Source organism: Rhinolophus hipposideros (assembly GCF_964194185.1).
Source record: "Rhinolophus hipposideros genome assembly, chromosome: 15".
In the NCBI taxonomy this organism is placed as follows: domain Eukaryota; kingdom Metazoa; phylum Chordata; class Mammalia; order Chiroptera; family Rhinolophidae; genus Rhinolophus; species Rhinolophus hipposideros.
This window is the reverse complement of record NC_138061.1, coordinates 65,161,348-65,185,366: the sequence shown is the minus strand read 5'-3', so window position 1 is coordinate 65,185,366 and position 24,019 is coordinate 65,161,348. Positions and strand designations below refer to the sequence as shown.

At 36.2% G+C, this 24,019-nt stretch overlaps 1 protein-coding gene across 7 annotated transcripts in view; it reads right to left on the bottom strand.

The window, feature by feature from the left end:
- MARCHF8 (membrane associated ring-CH-type finger 8) overlaps positions 1-24,019 on the bottom strand; it is a 151,832-nt gene that overhangs the window by 73,431 nt on the left and 54,382 nt on the right. For all 7 annotated transcript variants that reach the window (XM_081075255.1, XM_081075253.1, XM_081075257.1 and 4 more), the window contains one exon: positions 16,291-16,470. In XM_081075255.1, coding sequence (XP_080931381.1) covers positions 16,291-16,392 — 102 coding nt within the window. In that variant the 5' untranslated portion in view covers positions 16,393-16,470. The remainder of the gene's footprint in view (positions 1-16,290; positions 16,471-24,019) is intronic.

The following is a 24,019-nucleotide window of genomic DNA, read 5'->3' as shown; positions in this document are numbered from 1 at the left end:
TTAGGTAATATTTACAACACAATTCTTTTTATACATATACACACAATTCATAGTACATTGGGGAAACTAGAACTGTTGAGCTGCGTCAAACAATCAGTACCCCATTCCCATCTCCAAACACATAAACTACTGGATAAAACATAGCAAAATATTTTTAGTATATAGCCCAAATCAAAAGCAACAAAGAAAAATCCCCAGGATCCAGGAGCAAGGAAAAATTTAAAGTCAAAGCATTAATAAGAGGCGAAAGCTAAAGGAAAGAAACTTGAATTATTATGTTCACTGAGGTAAAGGAAAAATAAAACAATGCAAAGACAGAAAATTATGAAAATTTATGAAATAAAAACATGTACAGGATTATATCAAACGAAAAAGTTTTTGCACAGAGAAGGAAACCATCAACAAAATGAAAAAGCAACCTCCTGAATGGGAGAAGATATTTGCAAATCACATACCCGACGTGCAGTTAACATCCAAAATATATGAAGAACTACACAACCTTACATCAAAAATACAAACAACCCAATTTAAAAGATGGACAGAGGACATATTTTTCAAGGAAGACATACAAATGGCCAACAGACACATTAACAGATGCTCAACATCACTAATCATCAGGGAAATGCAAATCAAAACCACAGTGAAATATTATGCCACCTCACATCTGTTAGAATGGCCATTACCAAAAAGACAAAAAATAAGTGTTGGAGAGGATGTGGAGAAAAGGGAATCCTTGTACACGGTGGGTGGAACTGTAAATTAGTGCAGCTACTATGGAAAACAGTATGGAGGTTCCTCTAAAAATTAAAAATAGAACTATCATACGATCTAACAATTCCACTTCTGGGATATTTATCCGAAGAAATCCAAAACACTAATTGGAAGAGATATATGCACCCCATGTTCATTGAAGCATTATTTTCACTAGCCCAGATACGGAAGTAACTTAAGTGTCCACTGATAGATAAATTGATAAAGAAGATGTGGTACATACATACAATAAAAAAGAATGAAACCTTGCTATTTGTGACAACATGGATGGATCTAGAGGAAATTATGCTAAGTAAAATAAGGCAGAAAGAGAAAGACAAATAAGGTATGATTTCACTTACACGTGGAATCTAAAAAACAAAACAAACAAGCAAAACAAAATAGAAACAGACTCACAGATACAGGAAATTAATGGTTACCAGAGTGGGTAGGGGTTGCAGGCAGGGCGAAATAGGTGAAGAGGATTAAAAAGTACAAACTTCCAGTTATAAAATAAGTAAGTCATGGAGATGTAATGTACAGCATAGGGAATATAGTCAATAATATTGTAATAACCGTATGATGACAGATGATAACCAGACTCATTGTGGGGATCATTTGATAAGGTATATATATATATATATATATATATATATATATATATATATAATCACTATAATGCACACCTGAAACTAATGGGATAATGTATGTCAATTAAAAAATGTAGACATTAAAATTAAAATCTCAATGGCAGGGCTAGACCCAGCTGAGGAGAGAGTTAGTGAATAGAAAAAGAATACTGAAGAAATCACCCAGAGTGCAGCACACAGAAAGAGAAAGAAAACATAGCAGAAGAGAGAACGAGCGTTATCCCAGAGGGAGAATGAAGAGCATGGGGGAGAGGCAATTTTAGGAAATAATGGGTGATGATTTTCCAAAAGTGAAGGCATGGGTCCTCAAATTCAAAAACTGAAAAAGCACACATAAATCCCAAGCAGAAATGGGATAAACAAAAACAAAAGCACAACTAGCCACATCACAGATCAAAAAAGTTCCAGATGAAATCCACGGGGAGGTGCCATCCGAGCCTCTGTGACACGGCTCCTCCCTGCCTCCCTGCCAGTCCAGGCTCCCTGAGGGCAGGATTCTTTCCAGTACATAATATACTGCTATCTCCTTGATGCATAAACAAATGAAAGAATAAATGTGTGCTGTATATTTATAGTCACGTGAAAGTAATTTTTAAGAGGAAACAAAATAATAAATTCAAGTGACCATGGGTAAGACATTTCTCTTTGCACCTGTTTCTTCATTTGTGTAAAATAAAGGGGTCATCTCGATGATATCAGACATAAAAGCCACCTAACAACTGTCACAGGATATTATGATAATAGTATTATTTCTTGAAATCTCTGCATGAAGAAAACAAATTTGGGTGTTTTTTGTATTTTCAAGAGGGTTACTGACAGAAAATTTGAAAAATTACCTCCTACTTTGTAATCTACCTCCTACTTTGTTTAATTCACATAGGCCAACTGTACTTATTGAAAAAAATCTGCATATAAGTGGACCTGTGCAGTTCAAACCAGTGTTGTTCAAAGATCAACTGTATTAGGTTTTTATGATTTAAAAGGGAGTAATCTATCTAGCAGAGAAAAGAGAATAATTATTAAGAGTTGTAAAAGTATGGTGACTGTGCCTCAAAATACTATTATCACTTGAAAAATTGTGAGGCCACATTTTCAGAAGATGTCAAGTAAAGATGAGTACAGTATTAGCTGCCAACATTCAAAGAAAATACCACTTTCATTTTCCATGAAGCTTACTGTTTAAATGTAAGATAATCACTGAATTACCGTGTTTCCCTGAAAATAAGACCTAGCCGGACATCAGCTCTAATGCGTCTTTTGGAGCAAAAATTAATATAAGAGCTGGTCTTATTTTAATATAAGACCGAGTATAATATAATAAAATACCAGGTCTTATATTAATTTTTGCTCCAAAAGACACATTAGAGCTGATGGTCCAGCTAGGTTTCCCCATTATTTTTGCGGAAACACAGTACATTTAAAATTTTTCCTCTTCAAGGGATACAGTAATGTGAATTGATTCTTTCAATATCCATACCAACTAATTGTAAATTTAGGGTTACTGGGCAAAAAGTTTAAAAATGAAATTTCCAGGCAACCTTACAACTTGGGTTTCAGACGTTAGGTAGCATGAATCTAAGGCCCTCAAGCTCAAAGCTTTGATCTAGAGATGAGACATGGGGATTTGAAAAGCAGAGGGCAGAGCGTCCAAGTGGCTTGTCCAGATTCTGGCAAAGTGATGTGGTTCTAAAGCCAGCAGCTTCCTCCTAAGTCAGCAAAATCTACAGCAGCAATGGCAGCTTTGCCAACCATGGTACAGATAAGTGACTTTTCTTCACCAGAAGTGGCAATAGCAACATTCTGATTTGTCAGCTCCTAATCTCAGCAGAGCAGTCCAGGGGTACTGGGAGTTAGCCGTTCCTGGATACTTAGAAGGCCTGCTCCTCCAGCCCTTCCAACTACTATGTAAGCAACTACTTACTTCCCTGTATTAAATCCCTCTCCTTCAACTCACTGGAAATGATGCTGTTATTTACAGTGGACCCTGGAACCCTGTTAATAACACGGTAAAATGGACATCATTCTGAAATGGAAAGTAATTTACAAATACTGTCAAATGAAATATGTATTTCTAAACACTGATTTGATGGCCAAATACAAAGTTGTCTTTTAGACTTTTAGGGTTTTTTGCAATTATTTATTTATTTTGTTTCACTTACAGTTGACATTCAATATTACATTAGTTTCAGGTGTACAGCCTAGTAGTTAGACATTTATATAATTTATGCAGTGATCCCCCTGATTAGCACCCTCCTGGCACTATACAGTTGTTGAAACATTACTGACTATATTCTCTATACTGTACTTTACATCCCTGTGACTATTTTGTAACTAACAATTTGTATTTCTTTTTTTAATTAAATTTATTGGTGTGACACTGGTTAGTAAAATTATATAGTTTTCAAGCATACAATTCTATAATACATCATCTATAAATTGCACTGTGTGTTCACCATCCAAAGTCAGTTCTCCTTGTATCACCATATATTTGACCCCCTTTATCTTCTTCTCCCCTTCCTCCCCCCTTACCCTCTGGTAACCACTAAATTGTTGTCTGTGTCTATGAGTTTTTGTTTGTTTCTTTGTCTTGTTCTTTTGTTGCTTTCAGTTTTATATCCCACATGAGTGAAGTCATATGGTTCTCGATTTCTTCCTGTCTGACTTATTTCACTTATCATAATAATCTCAAGATCCATCCATGTTGTTTCAAATGGCAGTATTTCTTATGGCCAAATAATATTCCATTATGTATATTTACCACATCTTCTTTATCCAATCATTTATCAAAGGACACTTCGATTGTTTCCATGTCTTGGCCACGGTGCATAATGCTGCAATGCACACAGGAGTACATATATTGTTACAGATAAATGTTTTCAGATTTTTCTGGTAGATACCCAGAAGAAAAATTGCTGGGCCATATGGTAATTCTATACTTAATTTTTTGAGGAACCTCCAGACTGTCTTCCATAGTGGATGTACCAGTCTGCATTCCCACCAACAGTGTATGAGGGTTACTTTTTCTACATAGCCTCTCCAACACTTATTATTTGTCTTGTTAATAGTCATTCTAGCAGGTGTGAGGTGGTATCTTATTGTGGTTTTGATTTGCACTTCCCTAATAGCTAGTAAAGCTGAGCATTTTTCATAGATCTGTTGGCTATTGGTATGTCTTCTTGGGAGAGTGTCTGGTCAGGTCCTCTGCCCATTTTTCAATTGACTATTAGTTTTTTTGTTGTTAAGTTATATGAATTCTTAATATATTTTGGAGATTAGCCCTTTATCAGAAGTGTTGTTCCCAACTATCTTCTCCCATTCAGTTGGTTGCTTCTTTGTTTTGTTGATAGTTTCTTTTGCTGTGCAGAAGCTTTCTAGTTTGATGTAGTCCCACTCATTTGTTTTTGCTTTTACTTCCCTTGCCTTTGAGATCAAATTCATAAAATCCTCTCTGAATCCAAGGTCCATTAGTTTAGTACCTGTGCTTTGTTCTGCACAATTTATTGCTTCAGATCTTATGTTTAGGTCTTGGATCCATTTTGATTTAATATTGGTACATGGTGACAAGATAGCAGTCTAGCTTCATTGTTTTGCACGTGGCTTTCCAATTTTCCCAGCATCATTTCCTGAAGAACCTTTGTTTTCTCCATTGTATGTTTATGTCAAAAATTATCTGCCCATATATATATGTATATATGTATATGTATACGTATATATGTATGTAGGTTTATGCCCATATATATATGTATGTGTGGGTTTATTTCTAGGCTCTCAATTCTATTCCATTGGCCTCTGTATCTGTTGTTCTGCCAATACCATGCTGTTTTGATTATTGCTGCTTTGTAGTAGTGTAAATTGAAATCAGGGAGTGTGATACTTTCAGTCTTATTCTATTTTCTCAGGATTGCTGTGGCTATTTGGGATCTTTTGTGATTCCACATAAATTTGATGATTTTTTTGTTCTATTGCTTTAAAAATTGCCATTGGGATTTTGATGGGGATTGCATTAAATCTGTATATATCTTTGGGTAATATGGCCATTTTAACTGGGTTGATTCTTCCAATCCACGAACACAAAATGTTTTTACATTTCTTTATGTCTTGTTCAATTTCCTTTAATAATGTCTTATAGATTTCAGTGTACAGGTCCTTCACATATTGTGTTAAGTTTATTCCTAGGTATTTAATTCTTTTTGTTGCAATTGCAAAAGGAATTGGTTATTTGTTTCAATTTCTTTTTTCTGAAATTTCATTGTTAGTATATAAGAAAGCAATTAATTTCTGTACATTGAAATTGTATCCTGCACCTTTACTGTATTTGTTTGTTTCTAACAGTTTTTTGGTGGAATCTTTGTTGTTTTCTTTATAAAGAATCATGTCATTTGCAAAAAGTGACAATTTAACTTCTTCATTCCCCAACTGGAATGCCTTTCATATCTCTTTCTTGCCTGATTGCTCTGGAGAGGACTTCCAACACTATGTTGATAACAATGGTGAGAGGGGACAGCCCTGTGTTTCTTGTTCCTGATCTTAGAGGAAAAGCTTCCATTTTGTCACCATTAAGTAGGATAGTAGCTGAGGATTTGTTGTATATAGCCTTTATTATGTTAACTTTTTAAAATACACAGTAATAATCCTATTTAAATGCACAGAAGGATGTTTTAAAATTGGCCTACAGATAAGCAAAGACATTAAATAATGGGGAAAGGAGACAGAAAAATAAAACACAGGAAATTTTTAAATGGTAAAATTATTTGTATGAAAAAGAGAACTAGGAATGAAATAAAGAAAAATCTCAGGGTAATCAAATGGAAATGTATTCAATATACCATAATTGTGCTGAAATCTGAAAAAAATAAGTCTACAAAGATACCAAAGATACTCACCACTTTGTATCTTGTCAGTTTAATATTTAAATCAATTTTTAGACGGTGTATTTGGATCTTATGATCAAAAGTTGATTAGATCCATGGAAGATATAAAAAAAGATCCAAATGGAACTTCAAGATATAAAAACTACACCATGTCTGATATGGAAAGTATACTAGACGGAATTAAAGGCAGGTTAGACATTGCAAAACAAAAGATTAATAAACTTATAAGCATAGCAATTAGAATTATCCAAACTAAAACAGAGAAAGAAAAATTTAAATTTAAAAAATTAAAAACACAACTTCAAGCCAGTTGGTGTGCATAATGGAATCCCCAAAAAAGTGAGGGGACAGAAAAAAATGTTTGAAAAATATTCCAAATTCAATGAAAACTATAAACCCACAGATATACAAAGTTCAACAAATCCTAGACATAAGAAATTAAGACAGAAAGAAAAAAAAAGAAAGCTGAAACAAGTCACTATCAGTAGACTCACACTACAAGAAATGTTCAATGAAGTTCCTTAATACAGAAGAAAAATCACAGATGAAATGGATTTACTGGATCTACTCAAAAAGATCAAGAACACCAGAAATGATAGTTGCATGGGTAAAACAGATATTTTCTTATTTTAATCTCTTTGAAAAGTGTTTTAAATAATAACTTTGTACTCTGGGGTTTATAACATATATACAAAAAGAAATGTATGACAACAATAGCATAAAGGCCAGGAGGGGAGAAATGAGAGTTTACTATTGTAAGGGTCTTATAGCATGCTTGAAGTAGTATAATATCACTTGACGGTAGACTGTGAAATATGAAAGATGTATACTATAAACCCTAAAAAAATAAAATAAAAACAAAATAAAGAGCTATAGCATATAAATCAACAAAAAGAAAACAATTAAATCTTAAAAGTATTCAATTTTTAAAAAGGTACAAAATGTCTGAAACGGGGAACAAAGAACAGATGGGTCCAATAGAAAAGTATAGGAAGACAACCTAACCATATCAATAATCTCATTAGATGTAAATGGTCTGAACATTTAAATAAAGAGGAGAGATTGTCAGACTGGATATAAAAGACCCAATCATATGTTGTTTACATGGAGAGCACTTTAAAGTCACAAATAGGTTATAAGTAGAAAGATGGAAAAGGTGATATCATACTAATACTAATCAAAAGAAAGCTGGAGTATCTAGATTACTACCAAAGTAGACTTCAGAACAAAGAATGTCATCATCAGGAATAAAGATAATCATTTGATAATAATAAGGGGGTTAATTTACCAAGTCTAAACAATCCTAAATGTTTATGAACATCTTATAACAGAGCAAGCATCGAATATATGTTCCAAAATTGGTATAACTGTAAGGAGAAAGAGACAAATCCACAGTTAGAGTCAGCAATTTTATTGCCACTCATTCAACTAAGAGACCAACTAGACTGCAAGAATATAGTAGACTTGAAAAAGACTATCAACTTGATCAGACTGACATTTACAAAACATTCCATTCAAAATAGTGAAATACATTTTCTTCTTAAATGCCCACAGAACATTTACCAGAGACCATATTCTGAAACAAACTTTGATACATTTTAAAGGATTCAAAGTTTTAAAGGATTTAAAGTTATCCAAAATATGTTTTCAGACCAAAATGGAATTAAATTAGAAGTCAGTAAGAACAAGATGTCTGGAAAGTCCCAAAATTTTGGAGATTAAATAACACACTTAAAAATAACCCAGGGATCAGAGAAATCAAAGGGAAATTAGAGAGTATTCTGAACTGAATGAAATTCAACATAGCAGAATTTGCAGAAAGCGATGAAAACAGAACTTGGGAAATTTATAATCACTAAATACCTACGTTAGAAAATAAGAAAGTTCTCAAATAAATAACTTTGGCTTCTACCTTAAGAAGCTAGAAAAAGAACAGCAAATTAAATTCAAAGGAAACATAATAATAGAGAAAAATCTACGAAACCAAAAGAATTCTTTGAGATCAATAAAACTGATAAAACTCTGGCAAGAGGGTCAGGGAAAAAAAAGAAAGAAGACGCAAATTAAGAGTACCAAGAATCAAAGTCATCACTACAGATTCTAAAGACATTAAAAGTGTAAGTGCTATAGGAAGAATGTTTGTGTCCCCCCAAAATTCATATTCATATGCTGAAATCCTAATGCCCAATGTGACGGTATTAAGAAGTGGAGCCTTTGGGAGGTGACTGGGTTCCCATAGGGCAGAGCACCAGAAATGGATTAATGTCCTTATGAAAGAGGCCCCAGAGATAATAACTCACCCCTTCTGCCCTGTGAGGCTACAATGAGATGTCTGTAGCCCAGAAGTGGGGTCACACCTGATCATACTGGCACTTTGATCAGGGACGTCCAGCCTCCAGAACTGTGAGAAATAAATTTCTATTGTTTATAAGTTATCCAGTCTGAGGTATTTTGTTATAGCAGCACAGACAGACTAAGACAATAAGGGAACTTTATAAACAATTTTATGCTAATAAATTCAACAAGGAAACCAACAAATTCTATGAAAGACACAAATTATCAAAGTTCATTCAAAAAGAAACAGATAATCTGAATAACCTTATATTAATTGTTGACCCTGAGAATAATATACCTGCCAAGAAGGACTCCTTGCAGTTAATCAGGCCCAAATTCACAACCAGTCTAGCAGTTACTGTTTACAGGACTCTCTCTCTCTCTCTCTCTCTCTCTCTCTCTCTCTCTCTCTCACACACACACACACACACACACACACACACACACACACACACACACGGTATTGCAGGGAAAAGCCACAGACTGGGCCACCAAGCCTCCAGCACCCAGCTCCTATCTCTGAGTTGACCCTTATAAGAGCAGCTAGGACTGAAATTTGACCAATAGGACTGAGACTTTCACTGTCCAACCAGAGCTGTGCAGCTTCAACAACCAATCAGAGCAGCTCCATTTCTGACCACTCAGGATAGTGCTATTTGAACCAATAAAACTGTGAGGAATTGGAGTCCTCATCTGCATAGAAATGGACCAATCAGGGACCAGAGGCAGGAATTTCTCTCTATATAAGTCATCCTCCCCTGTGTTCTGGTAGAGCACACTTTCAGTTTCCATTAAAGACTGTGTTTCCCTGGCTGGAGCGGCAACATCTGCCAGAGTGATATCAGGCAGAGCAGCCTCACTACACTAGAGCTGTAATACCAGAGCTATCACACTGGGCGTCGTCTTACCTGGGCCACTTCACTCGGGACACCTCACCTGTTCCACAGTTGTGCTGAATCATACACGAAAATCAATTTTATTTCTGTGTACTAGCCATTAACAATACGTAATTAAAATTTAAAAGACAATATTTACAACAGCATCAAAAATACAAAATACTTAGGCATAAATCCGGCAAAAGATATGTAAAACCTATACAATGAAATATATGAAACATTTCTGAGAGAAATTAAATAAGACTTAAAGAGGAGACATAGTTTACAAGGTTCAATACTGCAATAATATGTCAGTTCTCCCTGAAATTGAACTATGGATTCTCTAATTCCAACAAAAATCCCGGCAGACTTTTTTTGTGTAGAAACTGGCAATCTTATTCTTAAACTTATATGGAAATGCAAAAAAACAAACAACAAATACAAAACAAAACCCTAAAATAGGCAAAACAAACCTGAAATAAAAAGAACACTATCTGATTTTCCAGATTTATTACAAAGCTCTAGTGTTCACAATAGTGATTGGTGTAAAGATAAGCAAATAGATCAAAGCAACTGGAAAGCGACTCCAGAAATAAGCGCGCGCGCGCGACACACACACACACACACACACACGGGCAACTAATTAAAGGTAATGCAATGGAGTCTAACTCACACAATATACAAAACTAACTCAAAGTAGATCTTAGACATACATGTAAAGCTCAAACTATAAAACTTCTAGAAGAAACCATAGAAGATACTTTTGCAACACTGGGTTAGGCAAAGAATTCTAATAGAACACCAAAAGTATAATGCATACAAGAAAAAAAAATAAGTAAATTTGATTTCACCAAAATTTAAAACTGGTCTTTGAATGACACTGGCAGGCACATATAAAGACAATCCAGACGTTGAGAGAGAGATACTTGCAAAGCATGTATCCGATAAAGAACTTGTACCTAGACTATATAGAGAATGCTCACAACTCAACAATAAGAAAACAAAAGACCAACTTTTTTTTTAAATGGACAAGATTTAAATAGATACTTTAACAAAAACAATATATGGGTAAAAAGCACATGAAAAGATGCTTAACATAATTACTCATGAGGAAAACACAAATTAAAACCTCAAGAAGATACCAGCATATACCTATTAGATAGCTAAAACTGAAGAGACTGACCAAACCAAGTGCTGATGGGGATGAGGGTGTAGAATTGAAACTCTTATACTCCTGGGAGGAATATAAAATGGTACAATCACTTTGAACACCAGTTTGGTAGTTTCTTAAGTTAAACATAATCGACCATATGGTTCCATTCCTAGGTATTATCCAACGGGAAAGGAATGTATGTTCATACAAGGGTTTACAAATGTTCACAGCTATTTATTCACAATAACCCCAAACTGGAAGCAATCCAAATGTCCATCAATAGGAGAATGGGTAAACAAATTGTAGTACGTCCAAACAATGGACACTACTCAGCAAGCAAAGGAGTGAACTACTGATACACACAGCTTAGATGACTCTCAAAAGAATTAAGCTGTGAAGTGCTAGACAAAAAAGAGTACATAATGTATGATTCCATCCACCTAAAACTCTGAAAGTGCATAATAATCTACAGTGAAAGAAAGCAGACCAATGATTGTTTGAAAAACAGGTGGGAGAGGGGTGGAAGGGAGGAATAACCAAGGGACAGGAGGAAACTTTGGGGCATGATGGATGCATTCATAATCTTGATTGTGAAGTTTCATGTGTGTGTACATAGGCGTGCATACACACAGATGTCATAACTTGCCAAATTGTACACTTTAAATACAGAGGGTGCTAAAACAATGTATACACATTTTAGAAAAGGAAAAATCTATTAAAATTGTAATACTCAATATATATCAATAACAAAAGGTGACTTTTGTTATTGATATATATTGATATATATTGATATATATATATTGAAGTCAAACAATAACAAAACGTTTGATTTCTACAATTACAAGAGGTGCTCGAAGTGGTTACCATCAATGTCCAGACACTTCTGATTACGGCAAAGTACTGTTTGAACAATGTTGCCCATCTGTTAAAATGTGTATACATTTTTCTGGTACCCCGGTATGTACTGTTTATTGTATGTTAATTATACCTTAACACAGCTATTAAAAAACAAAACAAAACAAAATGTGATCTTGAAAAACATAAAGGGACCCATAAACCACAAGACAAAGAGTAAACACAGATAAGAAATTAATTAAAAGAATTGAAAGAAGATTGAAAGGCTCTAAAATCCCCCACAAAAAACAAAGAAACGTCCCAACACTAGTAAGACTAGTAAGACATTAACCAATAACTCCTTAAACTGTAAGAAAAAAAGAAAATAGTCTCAAAAAAACCCTATAAAGAATACATTTATTTTAAAAGAATACAACTAACCACCACATCAGGTTTCTAAATGCAGACCAAAGTCTGGTCAGCAATGAATGGATCAATACTTAGAAGAAGCTAAAGGAAAACAAAATCCTATTCTAAGAAACATCCACCCAGCAGAAATCCTTTAATGGATTATAAAACATTCCTCTTACTTCCACAGTGGTCCCCACACCACCAAAACTGAATTCATTCATTTATTCATCAACGGTATTTATTGTGTAAAAGTCATTCATTCTTAGAACTGTAGAAATGGGCTTGTGCCATGGGTGCTATAGAGAGAATCATGCATCTGATCCTGACAGGTACAACAGTGTCATTGTTAAGGGTTGGATGATTTGATTCTGGGTAAACTGCAATGCGCCTGTCTTCTAACAAGATTCAGAAGAAATAAAATGGTTACTGATGTAATGAATTGTCTCATGTTACCCCAGAGATTGTGATGTAAATTTCCCTTTGCTGTTTGGAGAACAGTGGATGGGACGGAAGGAGGAAGGGATGCCTCAATACAGCTTCTTCTTCCCTCCACTCCTCCTCTCCCAAGGACATAAAGATCAGAAATTGTACCAAAGGATTTTGTTTTGAATTCATTGTGCCAGAGAAACTGGATAAAGGAAAACAGGCTCCACTGCACAAAAATTCCCCTTCCAAACTAATCCTGATACTACATTTCAGATGCTTAGAAACCTACAACCACGTTTAGTGCTGTGCCCTTCAACCTCCTACCTCAGTTGTTCTTCCATTACCTGCTGCCTCAACTTGGCACCAGGATTCCCAGAACTGGGAATTGGGTGTTCGAATTATTCTTCACCCTAAAAGTGGGACAGGATGGTTCCTCATGACAACACGAATCAAAATCCCAATTTCATGCATACAGCGGATTAATGCTTAAGAATCCAATCAAATAGATTAATATTTATTGAATTCCAACAAATCTGCAGCAGGATTTTATATCAAAAAGAATCTCTCTTGTTGGTCTAAAATGTTGAGTCATCTTCCTTTCTCTGTTCCAAACAAGTATTACAACTTCCTCACACACATTCTAAGAAATTCCTGCCATCTGGTGTCCAAGTTCAACATTACAATGAATAGGAACTAGCAGCCTCAACTTGGTATAAATTAGGGACAGGGTATTTAAAAATCCATCTGGGCTAAGAAGGATTACAAAAAAAGACTACTAACTTAAATGACTCTTAAGTGAAGACTATTAAATCCAAATTGATAGAATATAGGAAAGATATTCTAGGGTATTCTCCCATCCCCTAGAAGTTGAGGAAAAACTAAAATACTGAACATACTACATCCAGAAACCACCTATCCCACCACCACCCAAGTAAGCATTTGAACCAGTATGGTTACACTTCTCCTAAGAGCACAGCAAAATAGAAAGGGTGCAGGCTGACAACTCAAACAACTGAAAAAAATAAAACACAAACTAAGAATACAGAAACCTCTTAATTTATATGGTACATTTACATTTTCCATAGTCCATGTACGAGGTATGATCAAAAACTATGGTGAACGCTTAAATTAAAAAAAAAAATTACAGTAAAAGACACATTGCCATTAATCCCCCTCAAAATATTCCCCCTCGCTTTGAACACACTTACCCCATTGTTCTTGCCACTTTCTGAAGCAGTTCTGGAAGTCCTCTTTCGTGAGTGTCTTTAGTTGAGCTGTCATGGCTGCCTCAATGTCCTGAATCATTTTGACTTTGGGGAAGAACCAGAAGTCGCATGGTGCCAGATCCAGTGAATAAGGTGGATGAAGACACGTTGTAATGTTTTTATTTGACAGAAATTGCCATACTAGAAGCCATGTGAGACACGCAGCCATCTGTTGTGATCACAAAATACAGTGAATGCTGTTGCTGAGTGCCATCCAACGGAAAGGCAGGGATCTTCAATATGGGAAGCCACTCATCGAACCTTAGTAACAGTGTGTGACAAGTTTCAATTTGTTTGATGTGAGTTCTGGTTGACAGAAGTTGTGTTTTAAAGTGTGTCATAAATTATCCTCCATCATGACAATGCTACATGTCACATATCGATTCTGGTATGGCAATTTATGTGAAATAAAAACATTATGGTGTGTCCTCATCCACCTTATTCACTGAATCTGGCACCGTGCAATTTCTGGCTCTTCCCCAAATTCAAAATGACAAAGAAAAGTAAACGTTTTGAATCAATACAGGATATCAAGGCAGCTGCGACATACAACTAAAGACACTCACAAAAGAGGACTTCCAGAACTGCTTCAGAAAGTGGTAAGAACGATGGGATAAGTGTGTTCAAAGCCGGGGGAGTGTTTTGAGGGGGATCAATGGCAATGTGTCATTTACTGTAATAATTTTTTTTATTTAAACATTCACTGTATTGTTTGATCACATCTTATACTTTAAGAGCTATGATATAAATTTGTTATGCTTAATTCTTTATGAAATAGTAGAAACAATGGTATCCCATAAACTATAATGATTTCACTTTAAACAAGACTTACTGATTCTTGATTTAACAAGAGATTTTTTAGTCTTGGGCAAAGATTAAGTTTAACTATAAAAGAGGAATGCTACGAGAACAAATGTTTGTAAACTGTATTGCAAAGGCAAGGAAGGAAGCAGGAGTCACCCGATTCTCCCCCATCCCCAACATGCACTCAGCAAGCCCACTAGATTAATAAACTAAGTATCCCCCCAATACTCCATCCTAAACGAACTCACTGCCACCTTTTTCTAGGCCAGGGATCAGCAAACTTACATAAACATTTGGCCAAATCTGGCCTGTCACCTGTCTTTGTAAATAAAATTTTATTGGAACACAGTTATGTCCCTTCATTTATATATTGTCTTTGGCTGTTTTCATGCTACAATGCCAGAGTTGAGGAGATGTAACTATCTAGCCTACAAAGTCTAAAATATTTATTATCTGACCCTTTACAGAAAAAGTTTGCCAAACTTGGCCTAAGAGGGCTATTAAATAATCTCTCACTAGTCTCCCTACCACCCATTCAATTCATTCTCCAAACTGCAGCCTGAGTGAAAGTTTTAAGAACACAAATCTGATAATTCATTCTTCTGCAAAGATAATCCCAAACTCCTGAAGGTACTGTATTTTGCCGTGTATAATGCGTTCCTGTGTATAATGTGCACTCACGTTTTTGGCCCAAATTTTCAGGGAAAAAATATTTTGTTTGAATTTTTTAAAATTGTATTTGTTTACCTTTAGATACTTGTTTTTTGTATTATAAAGGAATTTTAGCATTTATTTTTTAACATATTATGGTACCAGAATTTTTACGTAACAAATAATTACAAAACACAAGAATAGATACAAGTTACAAGAAATTGTATGAACCAGTAACAAATTTATGATATTTACATATCATAGAAAGCCAAGAACTCTTCATCATTGCAAGTTCGTCATAAGTGCAACAAAACTGATTATCGTATTCCAGTGTGTTATTCTGCATACAGATATCGTTATTGATTTCTAGAGTTACATTTTAACTCATAAGCATAAATAAATAAAAGACTTTATAAAATATTTATATAGATATGGAATTAGTACTACTCATGAATAATGAGCATCCTTATTTTTTCCCTATAAATTTGGGCCAAAAAGTGTGCATTATACACAGCAAAATACGGTAACTCCTTTTACCATTCCCCATCTTGCCACTATCCAATTCAAACTTTACATTCCAGTTATTATATTTTATATTTTAATCCCTTAAATTTATCTTGCTCTACCCTTGGGCTTTTGGCATGTACTATTTCCCCCAACTGGGACACTCTTCCTTTTTCCCAGCTAACTCCAGGTCACTGCTCAGGTTCTCCCAGTAAATATTATTTTCTCCAAGACGCCATTCCTAACTCCCTGGGCTAGAATTAGATGGTCCTGAGCTTTCTCCATCACCTTATTAAACTCTAATGCATAATGAATTCATTGCCAGGCCAAATGAAGAGCCACGCAAGGACAGAGATAGGCTCTGTGATGTTAACTATACCCTTGCAACAAGCAGAGACTAGTATGTACAAGGTGTTCATACTTTTCTGTTCAAATAAATTTATCCTTTGCATCATGGCTTAACAATCCAAAGAATATTTTCTCAGTGAATTATCAGAAATAATCAGGTAGATTTAACCAATGAAGATAAATGTCATGTATAACCACGGCAGAATAAATTGATAGCAAAATCTGAAAACCTACAAAATTTACAAAAAGACAAATTCTGAGCACATCACATGATTTTCAGTATATGGCAGGTAATATACTTTACATATGTTAGTATATGGTAATATACTAGAAGAAAACCTTGATCTTCAGAATTATCATTCTAGACCACATTGAATGAAAACCACAAAAGTAAGAAACTAAAAGGAATATTACCTGTTCTTCTCTCTCCTTTTCTTTGGTCTTAATTCTGTAGACTCTGGCGGAGGTGGCATCCTGGGATGGAATGGCCGAGAGCTGATGCAGTGGTATGCTCATCACAGCCTCCTGTCTGCTCGTCTTCTTCACAGAAGACAGTCTCCAGTGGTAGAGTCATTTTGGGCCATGGACTTACAGCTGAGAAAGAAGACAAGACATAACTGAGCTAAAACATTTCAAAGTTTCAACAGTTAAATTAGCATTTTACATTTATATTTAAATAAGTTGCAATGTCTGACATAAATACTTGGTCTTCAAAAATAATAGGTGAATATCTATGGAAGAAATTGTAACATTTTTCTCTTGTAGTAAGACGGGAGCCCCTGAAAGAGATTGGTGGATCAGGTACACATGTAATCAGATACTAACTGTGCATTGACTACTTAAATTTTAAACACAGCAGTATCATCCTTTGTTATAAGAATATTTATGAAGTTAAACGTTTTTCTTGAATAAGCAAGCACTTATCCTGACGTAAGTAGTGATCTTTCCTTTACTGCTGCCCTTGAATCCGTAGAATGAGTCTAAAATAAATTTAAGGTATCTATTATCCATGTGTAACCTTACAAAAGTCTAAACTGTCTACACCAGTGGTTGGCAAACTTCTCCAGTAAAGGGTCAGATAGTAAATATTTTTTCTATCTATTTAGAGGCATCGTGGCTCTAAAGAGTGCACCAAAAAAAGTTATTAGAACGGACAGATGAATTCAGTAAAAGTAAAACTCAGAAACTGGCTGCTCTTTTACACACCAATAAGGTACTATCAGAAAGAGAAATTAAGAAAACTATCCCATTTACAATTGCATCAAAAAAAGAATAAAATACCTAGGAATAAATTTAACCAAGGAGATACTTAACCAAGGAGGTAAGACATTTAAGAAATAAAGAAGAAACAAATAAATGGAAGCATATACCGTGCTCATGGATAGAAAGAATTAACATTGTTAAAATGACGATACTACCCAAATCAATCTATAGATTCAATGCAATCTCTATCAAAATACCAATGGCATTTTTCACAGAACTAGAATCCTAAAATTTATATGGAAATATAAAAGACCCCAAAGACAAAGAAATCTTGAGAAAGAAGAACAAAGCTGAAGGCATCAACTGATGCTACCTGATATCAAATTATACCACAAGGCTTAGTGTCAAAACAGCATGGTACTGGCATAAAAAAAGACATACACATCAATGGAGCAGAATAGAGCTCAGAAACAAACCCACGCCTATACAGTCAATTAATCTATGACAAAGGAGGTAAGAATAAACAATGGGGTAAAGGTATTGGTAAAACTGGACAGATTCATGCAAAAAAATGAAACTGGGCCACCTTCTTACACCATATACCAGAAACAAAAACAAAAACAAATACCTCACCAAAAACAAAAAACTCGAAATGGATTAAAGAGTTAAATGTAAGATGCAAAAACATGCTCATAAAACTCCTAGAAGAAAGTATAGGCTATAATCTCTCTGACATTGCTCTTAGTAATATTTTTTTTCAGATACATCTCTTTGGGCAAGAGAAACAAAACAAAAATAAACAAATGCAACTACATCAAACTAAAAACTTTTTGCACAGCAAAGGAAACCATCAATAAAACAAAAGAGAACCCACTGAATGGGAGAAGATATTCACCAATGACACATCTGGTAAGGGGTTAATATACAAAATACATAAGGAACTCATACAACTTAACACCAAAAGATGAACAATCTGATTTAAAAATGGGCAGAAGATGTGAACAGAAATTTCTCAAAAGAGGACATCTTCTCCAAAGATGGCCAGTAGACAGATGAAAAGATGCTCAACATCATTAATCATCAGGGAAATGCAAATTAAAACCACAATGAGATGCCACCTCACACCTGTCATTATGGCTATCATCAATAAATCAACAAGCCAGTGCTGATGTGGATGTGGAGAAAAGAGAACCTTGTGCACTGTGGGTGCGATTGCAAATCGGTGCAGCCACTATGGAAAACAGTATGGAGGTTCCTCAAAAAATTAAAAATAGAACTACCTTGTGACCCAGCAAGTCCACTTCTGGGTATTTATGTGAAGAAATCCAAAACATTAATTCAAAAATATATATGCACCCCGATGTTCAGCAGTATTATTTACAATAGCCAAGAAATGGAAGCAACCTAAGTGCCCATCAATATATGACTGGTTAAAGAATATGTGTTACACAATAGCCAAGATATGGAAACAACCGAAATGCCCATCGGTAGATGACTGGATTAAGAAGCTGTGGTACATTTATACAATGGAGTATTACGCAGCCATAAAGAAGAAAGAAATCTTATCATTTGCAACAACATGGATGGATCTAGAGAACATTATGTTAAGTGAAATAAATCAGAAAGAGAAAGACAAGTACCATATGATCTCACTTATATGCGGAATCTAAAGAAAAGAATATGTGAATGAACTAATCAGAAACTGTTTCGGGGACACAAAGAAAAAACTGAGAGTTGTTAGATGGGCGGGGGGAGGGGTTGGGGATAAGGGGAAAGGTGAAGGGATTAGGAAGCAGCTGGTAACCACAAAATGGCCTCAGGGTTTTTTGAAAATTAATTTGGGGAACGTATTCAATAATGTTGTAAAGATTTTGTTGGGTATCCGATGGACATGCGTCCTATTTGGGAGACCACCTCAGGGATACTGTGGATGCCTGACCATGGCATTGTACACCAGAAGCTAAACATTAATGAATGCCAACTATAATTTTATATATATAATATGATGGCTCGGTGTGAGGTCGGAGGGATAGTGGATGGGGGGAGGGGGGTTCACAGTGTGAGGGATATAAACGATGAACGTCTAAGTATTACCTTGTCTTGTACACCTGAAACTAATAAAAAAAATTAAAAAATAAATCAATAAATAAAAATAAAAAAGAAAAAAGAATATGTGTTACATATATACAATGGAATATTACTTGGCCATAAAAAAGAAGGAAATCTTACCATTTGCAGCTACATGGATGGACTTAGAGGGTACTACGTTAAGGGAGATAAGACAGAAAAAGACAAATACATAAGATTTCACTTATATGTGGAATCTAACAAGCAAAATAAATGAAGAAACAAAACAGAACCAAAGTCATAGATACAAAGAACAAAATGATGGTTACCAGATGGGAGGAAGTTGAGGGGCAGGGTGAAAAAGGTGAAGGGATTTAAGAAGTACAAATTGGCAGTTATAAAACAGTCATGGGCATGTAAAGTACAGCATAGGGAATCTAGTCAGTAATATTGCAATAACTAGGTATGGTGCCAAGGAGGAAGTAGACTTTTCAGGGCAATCACTTTGTAAATTACGTGAACGTCTAAACAGTATGCTTACATCTGAAAATAATATGCATTTCAGATTAAATGTCAACTATAATTTAAAAATAAAACTAAAATGATATTGTCTTTAAAAGTCTAGTCTTATAATAGGGGGTAACCATTGATAACCAACAAAACAGGCAAACAGAGTAGGTGATGCTAGTGTCCAGATATCACAATAAATAAAATGTCCAAGTTTGGATGTTATACATCACCTCCCCTATTTCAAGCCCTTGATGAAGATGACAAAATGGACCACTGTTTCCAACAAATGGTCTATTTGTGTTCACATTACACAAGACAAGAGGCACTTACTGCTAATTTGTCTTACACTCTCTGGGAGGTCACAATACTCAGTGGTGAGCAGTTTTTCACCAGTAATGCATTCAAGTCCTCAGTCGCAGATGACAAAAATCCATCTGTCCTCTTGGAATACTAACCACGCCCAGAGTCCCACCACATATCATGTCCATAACTGCCTTTGTTGCTTCTTGCATAATCATCATTATTACATCACCAATACATGACACCAAGACAAGCCTGGGGAGGACTGTTTATGCCACATACACACAAATGTGAGAGGGTTTTTAATTTTTCTGCAGCTGTGAAATACTTCCCTCCTTACAGTCATTTAGGCTACTCTTCTGATATGCACCCTGATCTCCAAGTAATACACCTGAAAGTTTGCCTGAAGCAATCCCTCTCCTATGCCAGATATATTTAGGATAAAAATAATGTGAAGGTTCACATGAAAAGCATAAATCAAATGTTACTCATACAATTTTCTTTGCATAATTTCCAAACATCATCTTTAATTAAGAGCGCTAGTTAAACCTCTGCTCTTGCCTGGCAATCCAGACATGAGGTCTTCAATTCCACTAATGCTAACTTGCAAATGTAACACCTAATATGAACATCCATAGCAAGAAGAACTGAGCTGACAAAGTTGGTTGTTAAGATTATGGAAATGGACACCCCATTTTCATGGATCAGAAGACTTACAACAGTTAAGATGGCAACTATCCCAAATTGATCTGCAGATAAAGAAATCCCTATCAAAAATTCAGCTTACTTCTTCATAGAAATTAAAGAAGCTAATCCTAAAATTCAGAAATTCAACAGATCCAAAATATCCAAAACAATCTTGAAAAAGAAGAAAGTTGTGGAGAATTAACACTTACCAATTTCAAAGCTTACTATTAATACAAAGGAATAGTAATCAAGATAGTGTGGCACTGGAATAAGGATAGATATATAGATCAATGGAACAGAGTTTAGAGTCAAGAAATAAATTATCTATGGTTAATTGATTTTTCAGCACGGTACCAAGACCATTCAACGGGGAAAGAATACTCTTTTCAATTATGGCTGTATTTAAGACAGAAAGTGTAGGCAAGGACGTGGAGAAATTGAAACCCTCATACACCACTGGTGGGAATGTACACAGCTGCTTTGGACAAGTCTGGCTTTTCCTCAAAATGTTAAATAGAGAGTTACTTTATGACTCAGTAATATCATTCTTACGTATACACACACCCAAGAAATGAAAAGTATATGCCCACATAAAACATATACATGGATGTTCATAGCCAAAAGCAGAAATACAAATGTGCATAAAGTAATGAACAGATAAATGTGTTATCTATACAATGGTATGTCATTCAGCAATAAAAAGGAAAGAAGTACAAACACATGCTACCACATGGGTGAACCTTGGAAACATACTATGTAACAGAAGGACAACATGCTGTATGATAGCGTTTGTATGAAATGTCCAGAATAGGCAAATCTCCAGAAACACAAGAAGTAATGACTGCCAAGGGTTAGCGATGGAGGTGGGATGGCTAAAAGCATCTTTTTTTAGGGTAATGAAAATGTTCTAAGATTTATCATGCTGATGATTACACAGCTCTTATGTATACTAAAAACCACCGAACTGTCCACTTGAAATGAGTGGATTGTAATGGATGTGAATTGTATCTCGATAAAGCTGTTTTAAAAAAGTATATGGAAATAATTGATATGGATTAAGATAAATTTTATTTTTGCTTTGTGCTATCCCTAATGTAATTTATCTGGATGAAATAGAGATGGCCACTGTTACCCTATCACTCTTCCAGTTTTGAGAAAGGTTAAGAGTGCAAAATCAGCTATCAGAAACCTAAGTATTGACTATTAAATACTAACTGTGCAAACTGATAAATTTCAGTGACTGTGTTTCTTCATCTCTACAACAGAAAGGTAAGACCCTCTCCTCATTCCCAAGGTCCCTGCAGCGGTCCCACGGGCCTGTGCGCATGTATGTGCACAAGTAGAAGGGCGTCTGTGCCTGCCCTGCCAGGTGCCTGCGGCGACTCCTCTCCTAGCCTCAGAGGCCCTTTTGTTTGCCTTGTCTTTCCAGTACTATTTTCTGTCTTCCTACGTCTCTGTCTGACACTGTGTTCATACAAGTGGGACCTCAATCCTTTCTGGCCTTTACTTAGGGCCTCTAGCAGCATGACTGAGGGGAACCAAGGCTGATAATGGTATCTCTGTAAGAAGAGAGATAGGAAGGCCCAGACCCTAAGACGACCAGCGGGGCTTAACAATCAAGCTGTTCTATGTGCTTTCCAGATGGCCAAGATAAATGAAGGCTTCTGCCCACTCCAACAATGCTGGGGACAAACAGAGACCACAGAGCAGCAGTCAGGAGACAAAGATGCCAGTCGCAGCCTCCCTGAGGGACAGTCACCCCAGGTCTGCACGCCTCCCCATACCCTTGCTCACAGGGTGCCAGGATCCAGCAGTGCCCTGCACCTCTCTAATGTGAGCTGTTGAATCTTGACACCCCGACTGGCAATCAGAATAAATAACTTTAAGTCAAGCCTGTCTCTAAGAGAAACAGGTTTCATGTGAAAAATGAGAAGCCTGTGCACAGCAGCTAGCAGACACAGAAGGAAAGAAAGCAGCAGGACTGAGGCCAGTTGTAATGTACAACACTGAAGGATGGAGGCCGGCCTTACAGCAGCAACTGTGGAGGAAGGAGAGGGACTATCTGCAAAGGAGGACTGACATCACCCAGGCAGGGGTCTAAACCACACCCTGGTTTCTAGCTGTGCACTGATAAGACCGCAGTGCAAGGAGCGGGGCAAAGGTGGGGCTGCCACAGACAGGCACACTGAGCTTGACATGCCTGTGGCGTGGTCGTCGGTGGGCTCGGAGTGGAACTTGCAGCTGGGGAAAACTACCCTGAGTTACGTCCCTCCGCCAGTGAGACACAATGAGTGAACAGAACCCTAATTGCAGGAGAGATAAGCAAGTCCAGGGAAAGTTTCTAAAGTCACGCTTGCACATTTAGTTAAAAGAGCTAATTATAGTTAACTTTTTCCTCATTGTCATAGTAAAAACCACACCCCTGCATGGAGATTTGATGCTAATGAGACATGCAATGTGCGAAGCAGCATGTAGGTACACTGCAGAGGCGTGTTATAGGACCCACCTCAACACACTCTGGGGAAGGAAAAAGGAAAGAGGAAGAGGTGGCCCCCAACCTCAAGGGCGCATAAAACCGCTGTGCCTGTAAACCTTGGGGAGCCACATCCATTCTTCTCCGGAGTGCACCCTCTTGGTGCATCAAGCTTTCACTTTAATAAATCTTTCTCTCTGCAAAACTGTTTCACCCACTCTCTTGATTTCTATCCTGAGAGAGGCAAGTACCCCTTTGCCAGTAACATCTCAAAACCCAAAATATGCACAGAGTGTGCACAGGACTCACAAGCACACCAGGACCTGAACACCCAGAAATAGATTCAGCTTTCCAGGGAAAACCTGCAGGATCAGTCATTTATGTCATTAGGTGCTATAAACAAATGATAATACAGAATTTTAAAACTTTTTTAAAAACAGCAATGAGGATTCCTAACTTTAAAAAAAAACACCTCTCTGAATCAAAATTTAACATTACACTCACACTCTTGGATACATTCTAATTAAACTAAAAAGCAAAATAAGCATGTTACCACTGCTATTATTTAATATACGGATTTTTCTGCTGTGATAAGACTTAAAAAGAGAACTTATAGAACAATGGAAGAGCTAAAAGTCCAAACGAATTTTCTAAGAACTACTGGAATCAGTTAAAAACATAAACATTTGTATAAAGTCAGTAATGTATTCTAGTGTAAGAAAAAAGTACATAAACTGTGAAACAGAATCAAGGAAACCTCATTTAAAATGAGTTGGGAGGCCAGCAAGGGGAGCCCTCATGCACTACCACTCTATGTGAGTTACAGGCCTCAACAGGGAAGAATTCTCTTTGCCCAGGAAAAGCCCAGCCAATGAGAAACACTGCACCCCTTCATTCCTCCAA